The sequence below is a fragment of the Manis pentadactyla genome, chromosome 12 (assembly GCF_030020395.1).
Source record: "Manis pentadactyla isolate mManPen7 chromosome 12, mManPen7.hap1, whole genome shotgun sequence".
In the NCBI taxonomy this organism is placed as follows: domain Eukaryota; kingdom Metazoa; phylum Chordata; class Mammalia; order Pholidota; family Manidae; genus Manis; species Manis pentadactyla.
This window is the reverse complement of record NC_080030.1, coordinates 93,150,171-93,163,204: the sequence shown is the minus strand read 5'-3', so window position 1 is coordinate 93,163,204 and position 13,034 is coordinate 93,150,171. Positions and strand designations below refer to the sequence as shown.

The following is a 13,034-nucleotide window of genomic DNA, read 5'->3' as shown; positions in this document are numbered from 1 at the left end:
CAGAGCTCTGCCGCAGAGCCACCCATTCGTGACCCCTCATCTTCGGAGGCCACTGACCCCGTCGGTGCTGTAGCTGAAACACTGCTATCACTGAGCAGCAATTCTTTTACTCTCTCATTCTACTGGTTTTGAGCATTTAATAGGCGTGCGTTATAACTGTTCAGGAGCTGAGCACACAGCAGTGGGGACAACATGGCGCCTGCCCCCATGCAGGTTACTCCTCAGTCCAGTGTTCCCCACAGCGCTCGGACGTGGACCCAGGACAGAGCAAGGTCTCTCTCTCTGCAGGTGGTTACCTGTAGAGGACTCGCAAGTAGATGGTGTGGATTTAGTCCTCGAGGCCCTGGAATCTCCAGAAAGCTTCAACTCCAGGTTCTGAATCTTTAACATGCACCAGGTTTTTAATTCATCCACCAAAGACAGCTAAAAACACACAAAATAACTGGGTGAATTTGATAGATGATTTGTGAAAAGGTATCAAGTATGGACTTTTCAATTAGGACAGCTGAGAAGCCCACAGGCTGTGACTGAGCCCCCCCACAGGCTACACGGCCTCCTTCACTGGCACACTGCGGACCAGGGCTCACCTGGCGCCCAAGCTGGCGACCGATGACCTGTCATCTTCATTAAGTGACCCAGAGCCACCTTCAACTCAAATGCCCAAAGCTTCCCAAGTGTCCCGAGCCAGCACCTCTGGCTGAGCTCTCACACACTCCAAGTACTTGTCCCATGTGTCTCGTCTTGGCTGGACCATAAATGCCCTAGGGGCATGAACCGAATCTGGATCCACAGGGCAACAGCCCCCAAATGCACGACACAGAGAACTTCCCCGGGGCAGAGCTCCACTTTCTCCAGCACATTCTATGAACCGCTCAGTCCCCACCTGCTGCCACCATACTCAGCAGCAAACATGAACCGAGATACAGGTTCTCTTCTGCTAACTTCATTTCAGAGTCGTAAAAATGACCAGCTATGTAATGTAGATGCTTGTAAGGGCTCGTGGCCTCTGGGTCTTGAGCGACAGGTCTGAGGGCTGACTTGGTGATGACTCTCCAGCTAAGGACTGGCCAAGCCGGGCCTCACCTGCCGCTTCTCCCCCTCGTGCCTCTCGGCGTCTGCATGCTGCTGCAGGCGGCTCAGGCACTCTGTTCGCTCTGCCGAGAGTCTCTCAACCATCAGCTTGTCCAGGACACGCATCTAGGGTACGAGGGGCAAAGAGCATATGACTGAGATGATCTGAGGCCCTGGCCTCCCAACTCCTGCTCAGGGTACCAAGCAGGGACCAGAGAGATGCAAGCAAACCTCAGCTGCTCACCTATTCTCTTTCCATACAATACCCCACACATTCTTTTCTTGCAGAATTCCTAAGCCACATTTCTATGTAGGCCAATGTTTCTTTTTCTCATTTTTAAAGTCCTAAGGGGCTTAAGAGACTGTGAACAGATAGTAAATATACAAGGGGAGCCAATGCAGACCGTGTAGGTGAAAGAATTTTTATAGGTCTCAGAACATCATTTCTAAGATGATTATTACAAGGAAACACCTGAAGCTATTCTCCTCTATTTTAAATTAATTTATCTTTCCCCTCCCCTTTTAAATAGTCTGGCTACCCAAGAGATAGTGGAAAAAACCAACAGCCAGGGCTTTTTCCAGCTTTCCCAGTGAATAAACACTCCTGCTTCACGGAGAGTGAGCAAAGCCAGTGCAAAGAAGGGTGGGAAGGAGTTCAAAGGGGCCGCTTCAGGGAACAGGTGACTGATCCCTTCCAGTCTTCCCCCTGGGCTTCCTCTCTATCTTGACATTTCCTGGAGGGCCGGACACCCAACAGGGCGAACCTTTCCCTGCTCCAGAGCGTCCAGGAGGAGGGAACCGCGCTGGGCCGCAGCCGGCACCTGCGGGCTTACTGCCAAGCTCCCCGCGTGTGTCAGAGACATGGGGCACGCGGGGAATGTACTACCCGCTGTTTGAATCTGGGTGGAGGGGAGCCAAGCGTTTGTGTTACTATTATTTCGACTTTACTCTGTTCGAAAAGTTTCTCAATACAAAGTTGGAAGAGAAAAAAATAGATATGATTATTCTGATTATGTTGTGCAAAGGGGTATAGAGCACATAAAAAAAACCTGGAAGAGAATAAACCCACACCTCAGGAGTGCTTTGTCACCATGGTGGGCTTCTGTGTGATTTGTCTTCCTTTCTAATTTTCGTATTTGAAAAAATGCTCTGAAATGGATAAGTATTACTTCTATAATCAGAAGCAAATTATACATGTTCTTTAAAAATTTAAGTAAATGAGCTTTAGAGAAAGCACCTAAGCAGCCTCTTCCCTGACACTCTCAGGACAGAGTGTGCAGGGGTCTCTTTCTGATTTCCTTTCCTGCCAGAACATGCCGGATTTTGGGGGCTGGGTGATCTGCTTACTTGGTGCTGGGTCTTATTCTCCATCTGCCCCAGTTTTGTGTTCATTTTATCCTGAACTGATCCCAGCTCTGCTCTGATCTCCTCCACAGTTGCCTCCAACTGATTCTCCAGCTTGTTGATCAGGGGTTCACATCGACAACCATTTATCGGCGCCTAAGAGGGAAACAAAAAAGGAATCAATCCAACTCATTTGTTCCTCCAGCAAATCAGTTCTGAGTACCTATCATGTGCCAGTCAGCATACTGGGGGGTACAGACAAGGAAGGAGAGTTACCTGCTGGAACAGCCAGCAGGCCAAGTCTTGGGTGCAGTAGGCGCTAAGAAGATTCAGAGAGAGTGAGATATGGTCCCAATCTGCAAGCTGCTTTTATCTATTCTGGGGCCTCAAGATTACCTTGTCACCTAAGAATGGTGCAGAAAGCTTTGTACTTCCCCTGTGTGCCTGGGCCTAAGCAACAGGAGTTGTCTGCACCGTGTAGGTGGGGAGGTCCAACTGGCGACTGTTCAAAGCTCATGCCTTGTTAAGTCAATGCCTCAAGTGGATAGTAGCCCCCAGGAATAGTGTTAAACAGAACACCGTGCTTAAGGCTCGCAGTCACCCTACATCCTGCAGGGCGCGGCGGGTACCTGCATCACTTTCCCGTCCTTTCCCCGGTACAGAGTGTAGAGCTGATATGCTCGGAACTCGTGGGGGGCCGGCGGGGGGGAGCACCGGTGCCTGGGCCTCTTTTTAGCGTGGTTATGAGTGTGCAGGCTCTTCTGGTGTCCAGGCTGTTGGTCTGCGGGCGGGGTGGGGTCCGAAAACGCTGACACCTGTGGGAAAGGAAGAAATGACACTCGTCGGTACTGTGACCTGCAAGACGGACATCCAGCCAACGGCTCCTGTCTCACCCAATTTGTGTGCCCTGTGCCTTGCTCTGAGCACCACGTCCGTCATGAGAAATGGGTCAAGTTCAGCACACCCACCTTGTGTCCGCAGTAAGCCAGACTTCATCTCTGCGCTTGGCTCCAAACCAGCAAGCCAGTGTAGTGGCTTTCTGGCCGCTGGGCCTGACGCCATCCCAGGCCCACCGCCAAGCTGCCTCCCAGCCCTCTCAGTGGCTCCACGTGCCTCCTGACCTTGGGTCTTGACTTTCTCTGCCTGTTGTCCTTCGCTCTGGGCTCTGGGGAGGCTGACAAGAAATCTTCTCTGGTCTCTTCTTTCCTGGGCGCAGCCTGTTCACTGCTGGGGGTGTCCCCTGCAGAGACACTTCCCTACAGAGAAAAAAAGCCCAGAAATCTGTTCTAACTGCCCCCCCTGGCCTTTTCCAATAATGCTGTGAAATTCTCTTTGCAAGTCTCCATCCACGGGGACCCATGAGAATCCTTGCCAAGGACAAATGTCAGCCATGGGGAGCACAGCTGTGTGGGCCTAACTGAACACACACGCCTTTTCCTATCGGCTGAATATTTGGCTTTTAACGTGTTAGATGCCAGACTAAATGCAGCCTCGGGTCTAATTCTGTGTTCTAGAACTTCAGGGACCTCCCAATACAAAACAACTCAGCAGTAGAGATTTTTGGTCTTTTGCATTTCAACAAAAAACAACCCCACTCACTCTCTGAGGTTGGGCCCCCAGAATTCAAGTGGAGAGTGGGAACCCTCTGAAATGAAAAACACCACCACATTTCTGGCTTTTGTGAGCACTTTTACAAATGAATATGTATTATTCACACACAGGAACTTAATTAGAGTTACAATGCCTTAACCCTGGGAACTCCTAAGAGGACTTGGCAAGAGCAGACAAAAGAACAAGTACTTGGTATAAAATTTTATGTGCCAGAAGTTGTCTCTCTATCCTAGTAGTCTTCCTCCCGGGAGAGCTGAAAGGCATGGTTTGTTCCAGGGCTGCCGTGTAGAGCGGTACAGGCTGCTCACTGCACAAGGGCACCTAGCTGTGAGGGGTGAGTGGGGCAGGAGGAGCTGACGCCTATCCTCCACATGTGCCCTGTGCAGGGGGGGCATCTTCTCCAGTTTGCACCGAGGAGCCACATGGGCTCACGCAGAGGAGGCCCAGAGGAAAGGCCGACAGCGGTGTGAAGGGGCCTGGTGGGGGGTGAGGCCGAGGCGGGCAAGGGCGCCGCGGAGCCACTGGGGGAGGCAAGGAGGGCGTCTCCTGGCCCCCCGGCTCGGGCAGGGCTGGGGTGGGAGCGCTGCCGCCCACCTTGCTCTGTGCCACCTCATCTCTTGGCACAGACTGGGCTCTCCTCTCGTCCTTGAGCCTTTCTCTCTTTTTCCTCAGGCTTCGCCCACGACTGAAGCGCAAGACCTGAAGGAGGCAAGAGGCACGGTTACAAGTGGCAGGTGTGTGTGGCTTCGGCAGGAGAGAAGTCCCTGCCCTTGGCGTTCAAGGCCTAATGGGACTGGGGCAAGACCAGGCACCCACTTCAGACAGGCACCTCTGGACCACCTGCTGTGCCTCCTCGGGCTCGTGCTGGGCACCATGGGGACCAGACACAGGCAGGGCATTGCCGCTGGCCTCAGAGAGCTTTCAGTCCACGACAGTATCACCAGGCCAGGGCCGCCACGCGGATGTACGGGGCACCATTCACATAGAAAAGGGTGTGAGTGGCGTTCCCTGGGCTTGCACGGCGTGGCAGCCCTATGCCAGGCGCAGGCTCACTGCCTGGGTACCCTGGACGTGAACTAGCACATCAGGCTTTCCTTGGCCAAACTCTAAGTCGTGTTCAATTTGATCCAAACATTACTGCAGTGCATCCGTGAGCCTTGGTACCGACCACGGAGTCTCTTCCCCAAAAGGAAGCGATGGTCTGCCCATAACGTGTGGAGAGGTAGAAGGGACAGAAGTGAGAACGTGTGGGGTCCGACAGATCCCGACTGGAACCCAGCAGCAGCTGCCTACAGGAGCTCTGGGCAAGTTCCTAGACCTCTCTGTGCCCTGCAGTCTCAAATGTGACAATGAAGAGTTGCTGGGCTTAACCAACACGAAGGAGGCGGTGGTGCACTTAGGGCCGTCGGGCACCTGTCAGGTGCCTCCCACCCAGCTGGCTGCCTTCGAGCTGCTCAGAGGGCAGAGGATGTCTAGCCACAGAAGACAGACCTTGGAGCCGGTGGAGACCTTCCGTCTCCAGCCCAGCTCCACACCCTTCCCCTGACTCGCAGTCGCAGGGTCCACCCCCTTTAACCAGGAGGTCCTGAAGGCGAAGACAGTTTCCCAAGGTCACACTGTCTTTCTATGGTAAACATTTTATGTCGCTTTGCATAGATTGATAAGGGTTCTCTGCAGTTCAGCACAGTGTTCTCATTTCTGTGTCAGACCTGGTTGTGTCCATTAAGTTCAATGATTCCTTTGTAAGACAAAAAGAATCCGTACACGCTCTGAGAACATCTCAGTGGAACATTCCTAACAATATCTGCCTGTGGCTAAGCCCAATTTTTACTCTCATCCCTAAGCCAGCAGCTCTGAAAGTGTCCAGGGACCCCTGGGTCCACGAGGTTAAAATTATTTTCGTGACACTGCAGCAGCACTCGTCTCTCCCGCTCTGACTGTCTTTGGGGTGTGCAGTGGAGTACCCCAGAGGCTGCACGCGTGAAACTGCAATAGGTAACAGGATCCTCAATTTCTGCGTGCAATTTTCTTTCAAGTAAGACAATAGGAGATTTGCAAAAATGTAAAACAATGGTACTCTTCTCACTCAATTTTTGTGTTGAGAAATAGTTTTTTCACAGAAAAGATGCTATTTATGTTACTGTAAAATAGACTTACTTTTAAATGAACATCTTTAACATCTCTCAACTTTAATTTCAAAGAGGGTAACTATGGATAGACATGACTCAGATAAAACAAAGGGGCCTCTGTAATATTTAAGAATATAACAGGGTCCTTAGAACACAAGGTCTGAGAACTACTGGCCTAAACCATTTTTAAACTGAATTCAGACTCTAGGAGGTCAGAAAGGAAGTGAGCAGCGCCTGGTCATTCAGTTTATGGGCCCTTAGACCAGATACAGCATCAGAATCAACTTGAAATTCATTTCAGAAGCATCTGTGAACCACATCAATTAAAAATAGGGAGGGACACTCGGAGTCACCCAAACCCAACATAATCACCAGAAAACTTCCCTCTATAAACCATGTTATTAGCCAGTGAGAATAACTGCGTGGCTCACAGCCGTTCTCAGCACACCATCCCAGCTACCAAAGGGAATGTCAGCAATCTGTTTCAGTTCATAGAAATCAGGGAATATTGATGTTCAGTCCTCAGCAAGAAGCATCTTCTCAGTACTGCTGTGAGCCACTGAAATCCATGGCCAACTAAGGTGCCCAGGAGGGGGATTTTTTGTTTAAATAAAAAATAGTAAGGCCATTTCTGGAACCACAGAACAGCAGAACAGCATGCATACAATTTTATGCATATTTAAAAGTCCCTTCTTTGGGTTGAGAATAGTGTTTAGCATGTATAATTACATCAAGTATCTTTTCATACAATGTCATCCTGGGTGACATTCAATATGGGTGCAGAAAAACTTAAGGAAATCCCTTAAGGAGAATGGCCCATGGTAAAAACTTTTCCCCTATGACTGCAGATCTTGGGCTCTGGAAGACAAATGCCAGGCAGGTTCAAGGCACATAAGTCTTTGTGTGCCTGGGGGATATTCTACCCCCCAGCTTGATGACGTTCATATAGCTGAGGGCAGAGCTGGCTATCCAAACTGCCAAATGCTGACATGCCAGCGAACTGTGAGAGGTTCTTTCATTTATAAAGCACCCCATGCTTTTCAATCCATGGACAGACCAGCCTTTTTCTATGAGGAGTCACGGATGTGATTCTGCTGGTAATTTGTCTGCATAGCTGGAGAGGTACAGCCTTCTTCCGAAGGAACACCTGACTCGCGCCTGTCAGGGGCTCCATGGACTTCCAGGAACCACCTAGAAGGATCAACTCCATGGCCAAAGTGTGATCAATTTTCAAAATGCAAAAAAAATCGTAGCCATTTCCAGAAACTGACAGTTACATTAGGCATGTTTTAAAAACTGTAATGAACTAAAGGCCATACATAACCCTGGTTGGCTAGGCTTGGGCTGTGATGCAGCCGAATGGTGTCTGGAAATTTCCTCTGGCTCCCTGAGACTTTGTCCTCTTGAAACATTAGCCAGAATAAGGTGGAAAACCAATCAGTATTTGCTGTAATTTAATAAAGAATAGCTCCAACTGGGAAATAACCTAAACGCCCTACATTAAGGAAATGGTTTAAAAAAAGAATACCATGCTCCCCTTATGATGAATAATTGTGAAGACAATAGGACATTCTATTACAGTTAGGACAAAGGGCAGACTCTGAAAGGGTATATACACTACAGGCACGATGATAGAAAAACTGTGTGTCTGTGGTAATGTGAAGAAACAAAAACAGTTATTTCAGGGGGCTGAAATTACAAATAGCTTATAAGCCATTAAATTTCTTTATTGTTACTTGGAGAATTTAAACCTCAACTGACATATCATTTGTAAAAAAATTAAATGAGAGATAAAAAAGGAGAGAAAGCTAGATGTCACACTTAGCTGCCTTTAATGGGCATTTTTGACTTGGTCTGCCCAGGAAGGACCCCTCTCGCCCACCTTTCTCCAGGAAGTGACTTCTGACCATGCGGTCAGACGGATGCAACCATCTTCTCAAACCCCCTGTCCTGTTTGCTCCGTGACTTTGTCCCAAGCTCTCCGATCATGATCCTTTCCTGCAGTGCTTTAAGCTGGAACTTCTCTCCTGCCAGTACCTTAGGAATTATGATCCAGGAAGTTGGAAGTGACAGTGATGTGGCAAAGGGAGGGAATGATGCCTGTGTATGAAGAGCAGCGGGCTGGACCTGAAATCTCTGACTCCAGTTACCCTGGCGGCCCACATGGCTTCCTAGATTTCCCACTGTGCAGTTAGTAGGCCCATCTAAGTTGGAAATGGCTTCAGTAGACTGCAACCAGGGAGTCCCAGTGACTTTGCGGCTCCGCATAATCAATACAATAGAAAATGTAGTAAGTCCTACCTGGGGAGCTTTAGTGAGGAGAAGAGCAACCTCCGGATTATTGTGGTGGCGGGCAGTCTCCAGCGGAGTGTGGCCTGCCTACGGAAAGCACAGGGGAAGACAGGGAGTGAGGGCCTCCAGCCCAGGACACACGGCCTGGCTGGGACAGCGGCCCTGCACGCGGTCAACCAGCAGCTGCCCGTGCTCAACAAAACACGACCACGTGTATGGCGCGGCCCTGCTCTGGAGCCTCATCCCATCCAGCAAGGGAGCCAGGTGACACCCGAGGATCCGGGACTAACACAGCAGCAGAGGGGAAGGGCTGCCGGAGCAAGCAACCTGCGCGCTGGGAGGCCAAGGCTGCTGCTGCCCTCCCAGGAGTGCTTCCTGGGAAAGGGGCGGGGCAAGGTAAAAACCAGACGGGTCAGCGCGTCAGGTCTCAGCTGAGGAGACACCAAGGGCCGTGAAATCCAGCCCAGCAGTGAACTTTCCCTAGAAAACAGTGGAGCAGACACCCGGACGGGCAGATCAGGACCCGGCCGCAGTCTCAGTAACTGGACTGAGGAAAACGCTTAGGACGCTCTGGCCACAGGGAGGCTCTAGGGGACTCAGCCGAGCACCTGGAGTTGGTAACAGTGGGATTCAAAGGAAGGGACGAGGTTCAGGGCATCATGGGGGGGAGTGCCGTGACGCACCCCCCAGCCACGCCGGCACCAGGGCTGTGAGGAGGGGAGGGGAGGAAGGGGACACAAGGGACGGAGGCTCCCGCCAGCTTCAGCACCCCGGCTCTCCGGACAGCTGATCCGCCCCAGGCCCCTCTGCGTCTGGGCTGCTGCAGGAGGGCAGGGGTCACCGGTCAGTCCCGAGGCAGAAAGGACGCCTGAGCTCATAGGACCCGGGAGATGGGGACGGGGTGGGTCCTGACGGAGCTGAGAAGAGGGAAGGTGATTCTACAGAGAAAGGAACTTGAGTTTTGAGGATGTTCAATCTGACGGCCATGTGGCCACTTTTTTGAGTTTACAGGCCGTCGTGTGTAGGCCTCGAACTCACTTCCAGTAACATCCACCTGTCAGTTTCCTTAGGTACCTCTTACCTTCCTTTCCTCACCAGGAGGTGCTCACTTCAGCGGGGAGTCTAGCCACGAGCCCTCGGAGGGCTGCTGAGAGCCCGGGTTCCCCCAGTGCCCCAGGGCCCCAGGGGCTGTAGCTTTAGCAGGGCTCTGCTCCTCCAGAGAAAGCCTGGGTAAGGCTATGTGCCCCTGGGGTCTGCAGGAGGTGAGGCAGTAACCAAACAGCCCATTCAGGAGAGGGGGCGTGGCTTCAGAAACCACTGCTGCAACTTGACTCACATTATTAACGATGGTCCCGTCTGCCCCAGCTTCCAGTAAGATTTTAGCCACCTTCTTGTGATTTAGGGCAGCAGCAATATGAAGTGCGGTGTCTCCAGCCTGAAATTAATCAAAAGAAAGCCTGCTAATAACACCCACGAGCTCACGGCCCCCAGCCCTCTGGCTTGTCATCCCACAGCCTGGTGGTGGCTTTTCAAAGTCAAACTCAAGATTTGCCTTAGACTGTAATGGGGGCACTTTGCTGAAGTGGTATGTGGTTCTTTTAAAAGAGATCTTGGAACGAAACCTATGCACTAATACCACATTCCTTTCTGCCTGGAGATACTAGAAACCACAGGATTAAGTGCAGAGGGCAAAGTGGTGCTGGGTGGGTTGTTGAGAACAGTGAGATCAGAAGCCTCACATCAAGGCAAGACTACAGGCTAGTCAGGGGCCAGCAAGCCCTCCATCCGGAGCTCTGGACCATGTCCCTCTGCCCAGGCACGTAAGAGGGCAGAGAACCCCTTATGTTTCTGAGGCTCGAATGAGCAGAGCCTGCAAAGATGGCTACAAGCACGAGCCCATCCCTGTGGCGCCTGCAGGGGAGTGACGGGGCCATTGGAATCACTGTGGACAAACATGGACAAATGCTGATTTGGGGGCTAAGTCCAAATACAAATGCTGGTTTTCCAATGCCCCCCCAATCCCCCAAGCAGAATGATGTATTTTAAAAAAATCAGGCAAATATAGAAATGAAATATTCTACTGTCTTATCAGGTAATCAGGTATAGCAGCCTGATACTTTTTTCCCTGGGCGGTGTGTAAATCCAGCCATCTCTGTGGCCCTCTTTCCCAGAGAGCAGCCAGGGAGATATTTCTTCCATTGCTGAGTTACTTGTGGTGTGTGGGGAAACAAGCTCTTAGCAGTGGTTTCCAAGCCTGGCTGCACCCTGCAGTCAGCTGGGGGCATTGAAAAACTACTGATGCCTGGGCCCCCCAACACTGAATTGGTCTGGAATACAGGTCGGGCGCAGTGATTCTTCAAAGCTCCAAAGTGACTGACACAATCTGCCATGGCTGAACCCCTCCAGTGAGTGGGGGCTGTGGAGGGTTGTGTCCTGATGAACTAGAACCCACTGGCAGGCTGTGGGATGACACGATTTAGCTCTTCCGCCAGGTCAGTGGTTCTCCATCCTGTCTGCACACTCGGGCCACGTGCTTTTAAGAAATCCCATTATGTGCGCAGTCTGGTCATTTAAATTGAGGTGGGATTCAGGATGGTGTTTTTAATTCCCTTGTTGATTCTTATATGTAGCCAAGGTCAGAAAACACCATTATAAGGAATATGTAAATAACAGTCTATTTTTGAAATTGATATACAGTCTTATATTAGTTTCAAGTACACAGCACAGTGGTTCAACAGTTACCCATATTATTAAATCCTCACCCCACTAGTACAGCTATCTGTCAACATAGGGAGAGACAACAATCTATTCTTAAGATTTCAGATATATACACCTAAACTCAGGCAAATCAAACAGTGCATCACTTAGGTATCAGCAAATACCAAAACATTTAAAAAAAATTTTTAAAAAATATTGAAAACCACGCACCTTTCCACAGAACACTAATAAAGTTTTATTTCAAAACCCTACTATACGGCATAGATACAGGTCACTTACCGAATTTTACAGAAACCAGAGACTCCATCAGCTCAAAGTGGTGGTGCAAGGAACAGAACTCAGGGAGTCGTGAGATGCCCCACCCCTCCTTCTGGGTTTCCTTTATAAAGTCATTAGAACAAAACCTGCCCCAGGATCTTCTGAAAGTGTTCAGTGCACAGATGTGGAGCTATACACTGGAATGATAAGGGCAGGCTCTGTCTGGGAGGCCAGGTAAAGCAGGGCCACAGGAACTCAGTGGAACACCCAGGCAAAGTGAGCCCTCAGCTAGGAGAGGCTCCCAGCAGCCCCCACTCCCACTGTGCTAACACACCTGCCAGTTAACCCTACAGGAAGGGGGCCCGGGGGCCACAGGGAGGACACATGCACTGACCTGGTTCTTTTCATGGACAGAACAGAAAGCGCTGAGGAGGAGCTTAATGATGGGCAAGTGATTATAGCGCACAGCCACGTGCAAACAGGTATCGCCCGCCTACGGACAGAAATCAAACCCTAAGAACAGTCTGAGCAATTATAAAACAAAGCAGAATGTAAAGAGAAAATATCATTTTAATGCTGGTGGACTAGCATATCTTTAGAGGATATCAGCCTGAATTATAAGCATCTCCTCTACCACAGATGCTTGTCTCCAAGACTCACAGCCCTTTGCTGCTGTCTGCAGTCCGGCTCATTTTCCACCTGCACAGTCTCTGCTTTCATATGCTGGATGCCTACTTCCCATGAGGCCTCCACCAGTGCAAAGGCAGGCTCTCCTCACCTAGCACTTGGTAAGAATCCAGTGACTCCAGCCTCTCCTAGCCCCTGAAGCCCCCGGAGTAAACTGAGTCAGGACCAGTGGTACTGCTTTGCAAACAAGGCTTTCCCATCATAGTTGCATCATGGCTCACAGGACAGGGCAGCAGGGAGACCTGCTAGGTTTTAAGATCACATGTGTTCTAAAAAATTCAAGCTGCATGCCATCTTGCATCCTGTAAGACCCCAATACCCTCTATGGAGCAATGCAGTCTGGGGACCTGCTGAGGAAGCAGTTACTGGACAGGAAGACAAAAGGGCATTCAGAAAGACTCAGCATCGGTATCTCCCTTTAGTGGTCACAGGTCCAACTGCTCCCAGGGGACAATAATAAAACTGGAGACAAAGTTGTGCCATTCTGCAGTGCTCTCCTGACGTGTTCATTCTCTGTCTACGAATGGCAACCACTCAGCATGGCCTTCTCCCCTGGATTAAAAAGGAGCATAGGCTGAGGCTCAGAGCACCCTGAGAACCGCTTTAGATGAGTCTGTCCCCAGTCACGGAGTCCCCAGCGAAACCAGTTATTAAGAGAGGCCGTAGTCAGGTCCTCTAGTCAAAGTGGCGGAAGCCTGGGACTTCAAAAGAAAATGCACTTTACTGTGGAGGGAGGAGAAACATCCTTGTGACTTCTCAGGTCAGGCGTCCTCTGAGAGCTACTGGGCCTTACGAAGCTCACCGTAAGGATGCCTCGGGGATCAGTTTACAGACACGGGCACAGAGCACCGAAGACCCGCCCTGTGCAGCCCCATCCAGCATCGGTTACTAGTACAGCACTAGGTGGGGGGAGACTTCCCTCAA

General features: G+C 50.6%; 1 protein-coding gene across 11 annotated transcripts in view; it reads right to left on the bottom strand.

Annotated features, from left to right (window-relative positions):
- ANKRD6 (ankyrin repeat domain 6) overlaps positions 1 to 13,034 on the bottom strand; it is a 170,708-nt gene that overhangs the window by 2,156 nt on the left and 155,518 nt on the right. For 9 of the 11 annotated variants that reach the window (XM_036882464.2, XM_057489413.1, XM_036882490.2 and 6 more), the window contains 9 exons: positions 11,818 to 11,916; positions 9,784 to 9,882; positions 8,457 to 8,534; positions 4,621 to 4,725; positions 3,537 to 3,671; positions 3,045 to 3,230; positions 2,419 to 2,571; positions 1,084 to 1,197; positions 297 to 423 (listed from right to left, as the gene is read on the bottom strand). In XM_036882464.2, coding sequence (XP_036738359.2) covers positions 297 to 423; positions 1,084 to 1,197; positions 2,419 to 2,571; positions 3,045 to 3,230; positions 3,537 to 3,671; positions 4,621 to 4,725; positions 8,457 to 8,534; positions 9,784 to 9,882; positions 11,818 to 11,916 — 1,096 coding nt within the window. The remainder of the gene's footprint in view (positions 1 to 296; positions 424 to 1,083; positions 1,198 to 2,418; positions 2,572 to 3,044; positions 3,231 to 3,536; positions 3,672 to 4,620; positions 4,726 to 8,456; positions 8,535 to 9,783; positions 9,883 to 11,817; positions 11,917 to 13,034) is intronic. The other 2 variants (XM_057489414.1, XM_036882533.1) reach the window with 1 other exon arrangement.